Source organism: Marmota monax, unplaced genomic scaffold (assembly GCF_021218885.2).
Source record: "Marmota monax isolate L192 unplaced genomic scaffold, Marmota_monax_Labrador192_F-V1.1 WCK01_AAM20220418_F8-fsc00152, whole genome shotgun sequence".
In the NCBI taxonomy this organism is placed as follows: domain Eukaryota; kingdom Metazoa; phylum Chordata; class Mammalia; order Rodentia; family Sciuridae; genus Marmota; species Marmota monax.
Window position 1 is genome coordinate 3,592,913 of NW_026694348.1, and position 11,183 is coordinate 3,604,095.

The 11,183-nt window shown below is 36.2% G+C and overlaps 1 protein-coding gene across 3 annotated transcripts in view; it reads left to right on the top strand.

Annotated features, from left to right (window-relative positions):
• LOC124109202 (ubiquitin-conjugating enzyme E2 E1) overlaps positions 1-10,776 on the top strand; it is a 72,184-nt gene extending 61,408 nt beyond the window's left edge. For all 3 annotated transcript variants that reach the window (XM_046467740.1, XM_046467742.1, XM_046467741.2), the window contains 3 exons: positions 7,864-7,996; positions 9,278-9,425; positions 10,011-10,776. In XM_046467740.1, coding sequence (XP_046323696.1) covers positions 7,864-7,996; positions 9,278-9,425; positions 10,011-10,108 — 379 coding nt within the window. In that variant the 3' untranslated portion in view covers positions 10,109-10,776. The remainder of the gene's footprint in view (positions 1-7,863; positions 7,997-9,277; positions 9,426-10,010) is intronic.
• The last annotated feature ends 407 nt before the right edge of the window (positions 10,777-11,183 follow it).

An 11,183-nucleotide genomic window follows, 5' to 3' on the forward strand; every position in this document is an offset into this window, starting at 1 on the left:
CTGCGCTGACACTATTTTCCTACCAAATTACAATTGTTCTAAGTCAGGCTTGTATAGTTTCTGCTACCGAGAGCTGTCGTTGGACCCCAGCTTATCCTATATTCAAATAGTTTCCAAGACAGAAGGAATGCTGATCATCTCATTCTCTGTAATTATTCCTGTGCCTTCCTCTTCTTTCAGGCCCTTGAAGTGGAATTAGTCTTTTCATTGCTTGCCACCTACCCACACCACTGTACTGATAGGCCAGAAGTTAAAGCATGTTAAAGCTCAGTTTACCCAAAACTCAGACAATATAGCCATCTGTAATGACCCCCTAATGTTCATGATGTTTAGATCTGCTCTTTGCCATCTTTGACTCTTTGCTTACTCATAAATGATCTTGAAAGTAGTTTTATTTTTAAAATCACGTCCTTATTCTATGAATACCCTTTTTTTCCAATATTGTAATGTAAATTTCCAAAGTGGATTATCACTAATTTCTAAAGGAGCCGCACATACAGTAAAACTACAGTTGAATGACTAGCTGAGCAAGATCAAGCCATTATGGTGTTATAGTTATTTTACCTGATTTTAAAACATTGTTGCATAATCCTAAACAGTGGTACATATTTGATTTAATATTGTTAACTGTTGTTAATAGCAGGCTCTATAGTATCTGTGGGAAATTACTCCTCTCCAGAAACTTAAAATCTGGTGTAATAGAGTATGTGTACCCAAATGACTGACATTGTAGTGTATGCAAATTTGTTTTCTTTCCGGTTTGGAACATATTTTAAAAGTGAACTCTACAGCTTTCTTAGGCCAGAAGTCAGCCTTGTATTTTTTACAAAAAGTTATATAAAAAATTCTTGTGGAGGGACTGAGGTGTAGGGCTCAGTGGGTGTGGTGCAAGTCCTGGATTATATTTTTCCCATTGTTTAGGGTGCTTGTACCATTTGTTTGGGCCCACTGTGTTCTATCATAACATACACTGGGTCCTGTTGCTGTAAATTCTTCTGTGAATACCAGCTTTTCTGGGGCCTATAGGTTGACCCTTGGTTTGGAAATTATTTGCAAGGGATAGTAATCTGAATGGTACATTCCCAGCAGTACAGAGAGTCTGTCTTCCTTTTTCTCCACTGTATATGAGGGTGCCTCTTAATTAATTAGGACTATGGCACTTGCAAAACCACATCTCTAGCCTATTAGTCTCCTTAGTGAGGTTTTCTGATATTTGTTCTTTCTGGCACTCACTTCTAGGTTATAAGTGGTTACTGTTTAATGAAGAAGGGATGCTGAGGGCAAGAAGTTAAAAAATTTTTTAATTTTATTTTTGTAGTTGTACACGGACAGCATGCATGCCTTTATTTTTTTCATTTTTATGTGGTGTTAAGGATAGAACCCAGTGCCTCACATATGCTAAGCAAGTGTTCTGTCACTGAGCTACAGCCCAGCCCCTCTATTTATTATAAAAGTCTTCTGGATATGCCAAATATAGAAGATCTCATGGAGCAACAGCTTTCACCCCCCTGTAGATTTGGAGATCACTGTTGGGGAAGAGGATTTTGGTTGTTGGTTGTTGGCTACCTTCATAGTTTATCGTATTGTGTACAAATTTCTTAGCAAAAGAAGAATAAAAAAATGCATTTTGAGTAGTGTTCATCATAGGGAATATAGATTTGATTGCGAATCTCTTCCTATAGCATTTTCTAAATTCTGTTTGATACTCATTTTTGCAGTCTTAATAGAACTGAACATTACTAGGGTTGACAAATTTCTTATTGCAGAGTTACAGAAAAGGGAAGAGCCTTAGACATAATACAAATGTTAATTTAAACCTATAAAATTAGAAAAGAATTGATCTTTATTGCCACTTAATATCCTTCATAGCTGACTTCTCAAAACTAACTTAAGAATGGATTGGTGCCAGGTGTGGTGGCTCAAACCTGCAATCCTGAGGCTGAGGCAGGAGGAGCACAAGTTTGAGGCCAGCTTCAGCAACTTACTGAGACGATATCTAAAAATAAAAGGGAGTGGGGATGTAGCTCAGTGATAGAGTGCCCCTGCATCCAATCCCCAGTACAAAAAAAAAAAGATGTTGGTGGGGTGGTCTTATAATGTGATGGGCACTGGAGTCTGACAACAGGCTCAAACTGAAGCTCCCTTGCCTTTACTATCTTAAGCTTGAGCAGAGTTTCTCGAAGGCATCATCCTTGGCACTATTGACAATTTAGGCTGAGGTGACTGCTGTTATAGAAACTGTCAGATGCACTGAACCATATTTAGGAACATCCCTTAGCATCTTCTCTCCCATTAGGTGATTCAAAAATGACTGCCAAGTGTTCTGGGTTACCTCTGATTGAGAACCACTGCTGTAAGACTACAGCTGAAATGCAGATTTAGGAGATTTTGTGATATGAATCGTACACTTCATACAAGTGGCTAGTATTATAAATATTCTCCAAAGAAAGGAGATAGACCTGGAATAGCCAATCAGCAGTCTTTGCCACATCTTCCTTTCTGGGGCTTGTAACTGAGGTTTTTAGGTAGATTGATGAGAATTTAGAATTGAGTTGGTTTCAAGCCTATATTCTTTCTTGAAATATGACATACTTGAACTGTCCAGTCTTTCTCTGCTTTCCCTCCTATTTCTAGCATGATGTATCTTTTAGCCTCTCACCTTTCATCATTTTTTTTTTGTAACTGTGAGAGCAGAAAACTAAGCCTTTGAGCCCCAGTCCTTTATATTTAGAGACAGGGTCTTGCCAAGTTGTTTAGGGTTGAGACTGGCCTTGAACTCTTCTATCCTCCTGCCTCAGCCTCCCAGGCCACTGGGATTACAGGAGTGCACCACTGCACCTAGGTTAGAAACAAATTATAAAAAAAAAAAAATTCTTTTTTAGTTGTAGATGGACACAATACCTTTAGTTTGTTAAATATTTATTTTTTTATGTGGTGTTGAGGATCAAACCCAGTGCCTCACACATGCTAGGCGAGCACTCTATCACTAAACCACAACCCTAGCCCAGAAACCCAAATTTTACAATTGTTTCTCTACCTCAGAATGTTCTTTAAAAGAAATCAGTGGTACCATTTGAAAATTGAAATTGAACTTTGATTTCTATTTAAATGGAAGAACAGCAGAGTTTGCTGTAGTAAATTAGTACTGAGGATGGAAATGGGTGAGGACTCACAAACATTTTAAGACAAACCAGAATGAATTTTAAATGTTACTTTGGAAACTTTTATATTGGAAAATTTTAAGCCAGTCTAGGGAGCACATCAAATTCTAGTAAGACTGTTCTGTAATGAAGCACAAAATGTATACAGCTCTTGTCCAGTGGTAATTGGAAAGAAAATAGGTCTCTCGCATCAGAACTGTCAGAGATGAGAGTCCTTGTTGAGGTTCCTCAAATGGAAACCTATCAGTCAACAGACTTTCCTGTCCAGGAAGAACTATGTTGTAACTTGTGACAGTCCTGCTCCTCATGTTTACATGCCTCTCTGAAGTCAGAAGCCATCATATAAATAAAATACCATGTCAGAAATAGAAATGACCATTTTCCTAAAATGTATGCCATAGCAGTATTTGTTTGACTAGAAGAAAAAAGAAACAACTGGTCGTTTTATTTATTTGTCTTTTTGCCTAGTATAAGAGCTTAATGTATTGTACTTTTGATTTTTTTTTTAAATAATTTTTAGTTGTAGTTGGACACAATACCTTTATTTTATGTATTTATTTTTATGTGGTGCTGAGGATGGAATCCAAGGCCTTGCATGTGCTAGGTGAGTGCTCTACCGCTGAGCCACAACCCCAGCCCTGTGTACTTTCATTTTTAAAAAAAAAAAAAATATATATATTTTTAGTTGTAGATGGACACAATACCTTTATTTTATTGTATTTGTTTTTATTTTTATGTGGTGCTGAGGATCGAACCCAGTGCTTCACCCATGCGAGGCAGGCGCTCTACCTCTGAACCACACCCCCAGCCTCTATAAAGTGTTCTGGTTATAAACCTTAAATCTGTTGAAGAAAATTCTTCACCTTCTCATCCACAGCTTTACACAAACTAATCACAGTTAAATTTTAGCATCTTCAAACCGGGACAAGTGGGTTAAAAATTATACTAATTGATATAATACCAATGATAGTTAAAGTAGTTGCCTATTTTTTAGAATTCATATTATGCAAAACTGAGATGACCTAATTTAGAGCATCCCAGTCAAAATAAGTGCCCAGGCATAAGCTGCCAGGGTAGATTTCAGACAAAATTATGTGAAGTGTTTTTGTTGTTGTCGTTTGTTTTGTTTTGTGTTTGGAGCTCAAACTGCAGATTGATTAACTAAATTTATGTTTCTCTAAAGTGTACTTCCTTCAGTGTTTGAAATTGAAGTTGAATTTCTTATTGTGGAACCAAAAGTATCTTCTGTTAAAAGAAGGCGTAGAAGGCTGTTAAAAGTATACTTTGCGGACCCAAACATGAGCCTCATCATCTTATTAAGAAATGGGTGGTATACAACCAAGGATATGAAAAACTGTGCTCTATATGTGTAGTATGAACTGCAACGCATTCTGTCATATATAACAATTTGTTTTAAAAATGGGCGGGGTACTTGAGCAGACATTTTGTCCAAACAGCCTTACATAGATTCTCTTGTTCCTGTTCTGACACTGGCCACCTGATAGCTGTTAACACATGCCCTGCTCCATAGGTCATTGCTCACTTTCTAGACAAGTGCCTCCTAACTCTTTCAGTGAGAACTTTAAAGGGGGAAGCCAAAAATGTACAGCCCCTTTACTGTAAGTTTTTGATTTTTTTGTTCTCCTGATTAAAAAAAAAAGTATATGACAAAAAGGTACCTGAATTTATCTAGTAGTGGTAAATGCCTAAAGATTTTTTTGTTCTTGTAACAATGCTTGGTCTTTTCAGTGGCTTCTCAGCTCTTTCACAGGAACTACTCAGGGGCCCATAGGTTAGCGATTCCCAATTACTGAATCTTCTTCAGGGCTTCTGTTAGGCATTTATGATTTCAACTACATTTGATATTGTTTCACATAGTGTTTGTATTTCTTATAACCAATCTTTTTTCTCTTTTTGAAGCTTAACTTTTTTTTAATGTTTATTTAGTTGTAGATGAGCACGTAGAATCTTTATTTTTATGTGGTGCTGAGGATTGAACCCAGGGCCTCACACATGTGAGGCAAGCGATCTACCGCTGAGCCACAACCCCAGCCCTTGAAGCTTAACGTTTTTTCCTTGTTATATAGTTATGTGGTGTACTTGATTCCTTAACTCCCTTTCTAGACACTTTTTTAAAAAAAACTTTCAGGTAATTTTATACACAAACTGAAAGCAGGGTAAATTGCAAAGTAATGATCTTGATTTGGAGTTCTAGATATGTATCAGGTGATAAACTATAAAATGTTAAGGCTCATAAGCATTCCTAACTGCCCTATTTTGAGTTATCTATTCCCAAATACAAACCACTATCTCAAAAAAAGCACTAGAGGAAGCTTTTTAAATTCAGAGATTCTAGGCTAGGAGGGATCCAAGGAATCTTTATTTCAAAAGCCCCATAATTTATTTTGATGTTCAGAGAAATTTGGGGACCTCCATTTTTCTGTATAGTTTATAAAATCTGCTTATAATGGCATTGTTAAACTCCCCCCTCCCCCTAAATACTAAGGGGCCAGCAGAATTGGGCCTAAGCTAACATGTCACCTAGGGTTAGGCTGATCTTTTTTTCTAGGCTGACTTCTTAGCATCATCAAGTTGGATATGAAGAAAATAGTAGGGGTCATCTTGGAATATAGTTAGTGGATTTTAGAGAGCTTTTCTGTACAAAGAAACCTTTGCCTTTAAGACTATATCATGAAATATATGAGAGATTAGAAACAGAAATTTATTTCTCAGTTTCTGGAGGATAGAAATCTAAGATAAAGGCACTGGGAGCTTCAGTGTTATTTTCCAGGTGGCTCTCTCTCACAGGACAGGGAGAGTTAGGGGTGTGTATGTGTGTAGACTGAAACCACCCCGACTCATAACCTACTTTCATGACCTAATCTCCAATAGCCCCCACCTCTTAATAACATCTCATTGTAGGTTAGGATCTCAACATATTGGAGGGAGGGGACAAACATGAAAGCAAGCTTCTGATGACAGAGGACCAGTTTTAATCTCACTGGAGAGGTTACAGCATGTTTCTAGAAGGAGAGGGCTGATTAAGAGCCTCAGTCTTGAAAATTATGGTCAGATGTCATGTAAAAGCAGGAAGTCACTTTAAAAAAAAACACAAAGATAAAAACTTGTTTTAGTTTGGATATATATTTAATAGTTCCTGGGCATACTATTATCCCTAAGATTTTTTAAGACCATACTGTTTGAGCCAGTGGGGATATTAATATCTGTGATCACTGTGAGTCTCTTGTTCTCATTCTCTTTCCTGTGAAGCAGGTGGTGTAAAACTAGGTTTAGTAACTTGCTCAAGGTCCCATGGTAAGTGCTCCAGTCAGTTTCTAAGCTCTTTCTGCCTGTGACCAGCTCAGTTTGAGCCCCATTCTCCCTCAAGATCAAAATGTCATTTTCTCATGTTTCTATTGCTTCTCCCAACCTAAATTTCAGACTGAAAGAAAAAGGAAAAAAAAAAAAACATAGACTAACAGGTAGGCTAGTACATGAGCATTCAATAACTGAGTGAATAAATCCAGTTTGTGCCACACATTTAGAAGAGCAGTTTGCCTTAGTTTTCAAGTCTTTCTAAGCACAGACCTTGTTTACCTGACACACATCATTCTTCAGGCAGCTGTTATGGTGAAGGTTGTAACTAGTTGTAACTAGTCACTCTACACCATTAACCGTGCCAAAGTCATGCAATAGCAATTCCCAGTTGTTTTGTCTTTTTTCTCTCAACACCACAATACTTCATTTCATGATTTGGAGAGGAATGTTAAGCTCTTTGTCGGTGTTAGAATTGGAGGGTAAAGTTTTTAAAAATTGTGTTAATGTACTTGATACAAAGCCCGCTGGAAGCCAATACAATGCTTTGGAAGTGTATTATGGTGAAACTCTGGTATAGCTGAGTGTATTTAATAGGTTGAATTAATGTTGCAACTATAATAGGGAAACTCAGTAGCAGAAATTAATGTATTATTGTCATTTTCCTCCCATCTGGCAAAGTTTATAATGTAATTATAATAGTTTATTAGATTCTTTTGTTTTAATTGTGTGTATAATATGTGTAGATTCTTTTTTAAAGTTAAGATAATTGAGATAAAGAGCAAGGACGCACAGCTGCACCAGTTATTGGGTCATAAAATGAAACGTGTTGAAAATGGTCACAAGTAATGATGTAGATCAGAGGAAAATCTTTAGTCATTTGCCACTAATTTAGCTTCTATGTAAACATGTCTTTTTTTGTGTTTGTTTTAAGTACCTTTTTTGTGGGGAGGAGTACTAGGTTTGAATTCAGGGTACTTTACCTCTGGGCTCCACCCCAACCCTTTAATTTTTGAGACAGGGTCTTGCTTAGTTGCCCAGGCTGGCATTGAACTTGGAAATCCTCCTGCTTCAGCCTGCCGAGTTGCTGCATTATAGGCATGCCCCACCATGCCTGGCTCTTTTCATTTTCTTGTGTGACAAGGAGAGGTGTGAGAGTTGAGGAATGTTTCTTGCTTGGTGACAGCTAAGTGAACTTAGAATGGATTTAATATTCTTTTACATCCAGTTTTTTGACTAATGGCTGATGGGTTTGTTGCAATTTTATCAGATTGTTTCTGAAAGGCACAATTTTGTGAAGAGAATGAAAATATTTAAAACGGAAGAGATATAGTGTAAAATTGGGATAATGCTACCACCTACTTATCTGGTGTATATTACTTCACAGTGCTGGTCCCAAAGGTGATAACATCTATGAATGGAGATCAACCATTCTAGGGCCTCCAGGATCTGTGTATGAAGGTGGTGTATTTTTCCTCGATATCACTTTTACACCAGAATATCCCTTCAAGCCTCCAAAGGTAAGAAATGGCCCTGATTTATGCTCAATATCTCTCATAATTCCTATGAGAATAAAATTTAATTACTGACAAAAACTATAGATTTTTATTATGTCCTAATGAATCTTAAGAATATTTGAGCATACCAAATACCACTTGGGTTTGCCTCATTTGCCAGAGACCATTTCTAGGAGTGTTTAAAATTATGCCATTTCTGGTAACGTTGTTAGCAATCAATAATTGATCCCTTATTTTCCACCCCACAGAAACATTCCTGAACAATTTAAAATAGCATGATGATACTTACACAGTCAAAAACTGAAACACTTAATCTTCTACCGAAGTTTTGGATTCTGTTTTTCTGTCATCTTTGGTCTCATTCACATCCTTACCTCTAGGCCTTACTTTTTACACTAGTACAATTAAAGACTGCCCAACTCCCTCATGTCTATTATAACTACCCAATAGTCTCTGGTTCTCACCTGAACTGTCAGGAGAACATGTTGGGGATTGGGTAGAATGAATGCAAGAAAAGTTGGGTCTTTTTTTTTTTTTTTTTTAATGGTGGTCACAGAGAATTTTTACATTTCAGGGTACATTACAAAAAATTAGGAAACCAAAGTGACTCATTACTGACTGTTCAGTTGTGGAAATATTAATAAATTCTGTCATTTAGGTAAATATACAGATCTGATATGCAGGTCAAAAGAGGGAAGTATACTTCAAATTTTGTACTTTTTTTTTGGTGTGTAGCCATTGTTTGCTAGTTTTTTTAAAAAAATATATATATATTTTAGTTGTTGATAGATCTTTATTTTATTTTATTTATTTATATGTGGTGCTGAGAATCGAACCCAGTGCTTCATGCATGCCAGCCAAGTGTGCTACCACTGAGCCGAAGCCCGAGCCCCTGTTTGCTAGTTTTTAAAGCATTTATGATGACATAAGATTCTCAATATTTGATTCTGATGCTTGCTTTGAACTAGTGTAGTACTACCTTCTAACACAAGAGGTCAGCAAATAGTTGTTCAGACTTGGAAATATTAATATTTAAAAGGTTAAAATTGCTAGATGATTTGAGGAAGTATTACATCTCCTTTGCTTTGGTCAGAAGTCATTACTTTAAAAGGAAATTCATAATTCAAGGTGGGATCAAATGAACATTTTCTAGCCTCAGATTTATTAAAAGTCTTACCTATCTTGTCAGCTTTAAACTATTATTCACTTTATTAACTGGAAATCTAGAAGATTTTTAGTCTTACTGTTTTGAATATTGTTTGATACTTTGTTTTTTTTTTTAAGGTTACATTTCGAACAAGAATCTATCACTGTAATATTAATAGTCAAGGAGTTATTTGCTTGGATATATTGAAAGATAATTGGAGTCCAGCACTAACTATTTCTAAAGTTCTCCTTTCTATCTGCTCACTTCTTACAGACTGTAATCCTGGTAAGGTTAATATAATTGTTTTATTCTTCCTCATGTGAAAAATACTTGTTTTCCACATAAACTAAGATTTTCTAAAGGTGGGGTTTGTTTTTCTAAGAACTTTCAAAGGAAGCTTTAATCAGTAAAGTTCAATCCTCTTGTTAAAAAATGCAGCAACTGCAGCATTGATACCTCCTAGAAACAAGGTATTTTAACTGACTTTACACACAAAATGCCCACCCTGAACTCTGGCCATATTGAGTATTGCCTCTCAATATTGTTACTTAATGATTGCTGAATTGTGATTTTTGTTGAGACTTCATTTCATTTTAAAAGACTTTTTTTTTTTTTTTTCCTGGCTAAGCCAAATGTAAGTCCAGGTTTTGACCTGGCTCTTTCTAGGCAAATAGCAGTGTTGCAATAAATGGTGTTATACTGCAGTAGCCATGGGGACTTCACCGTATTCAGGGTGCCATGATGAGTGCCAAAAAACATCTAGAATGTCAAAATTGTGTTTTAGGGTGGGGTTGATCATGAGTACGTTGTACACTTCTACTTACGCTAAGGTGCTATTAATTTAAAATGTTCTACATTTTCTTCTTCCAGCTGACCCTTTGGTGGGAAGTATTGCCACTCAGTATATGACCAACAGAGCAGAACATGACAGAATGGCCAGACAGTGGACCAAGAGATACGCTACATAAATTGGGTTTTCACAATTCTTACATTATTTGTCTGTCACAGAAGAAGAGCTGCTTATGATTTTCAAGGGGTGGGGGAGGGTGGGAGCTGGTAAAGAGTAGGGTATTTCTATAACAGATATTATTCAGTCTTATTTCCTAAGATTTTGTTGTAACTTAAGGTATCTTGCTACAGTAGACAAATTGGTAATAGCATCTTTTAAAACTGTCATTAGTTCTGCAATATTAGCTGAAATGTAGTACAGCAAAGAATGTACATTTAGACATTTGGGTTCAATTGCTTATAGTCTAATTTTAAAACAGCTTAATTTTGTACAGGTTACACATATGGCCATTTATGTAAAAGTCCTAAGACTACATACTCTTTGTTTAAAAAAAAAATTGGAATTTTTTTCCCTTCTTGAAAGGGAACATTGCTATTTAACAGTTTTTAGACATTGTCATCTCATATATATATATATATAAGACACCATATAGGAAATCAGTAGTTAATGTATTTTATTTTATATGCAAATCTACTTTAAAGGTTTAAATCAGGACTTGTGAAAACCTGTAGTGAAATACCTTAAGCTGTTAAGGTGTGAAATAGGAGTCACTCAGTGGATTGGTTATATGTTGTAGACTTCTTACGTCTGCATTTGTTACTGTGCTAATAAACAATATTAAAACAACTACCTGCCACTGCTGTGTTGATTTACTTTGTTTTGCTTTTTGGTTGTAGATTTTTTTTTTAATATTTATTTTTTAGAAGTAGTTGGACACAATACCTTTATTTTGTTTATTTTTATTTGGTGCTGAAGATCGAACCCAGGGCCTCGCACATGCTAGACGAGCGCTCTACCGCTGAGCCACAGTCCCAGCCCCGTTTTGGTAGATTATTTGCTTCTAAAACAATCTACTCAGTGAATCAGTATCGTTTATGTTAGGACTGGTAACAGAGTTAGAGATGTCTTAGAAAAAATTAAATAATCTAACCCGTCTACATTTCCAATGAACTAACTCTACTGCATCTTTTTAAAAGCATTTCTAATTTGGAGATGCTGTGGATTCTGTTGTGGATAAATTAGTACAGCCACCT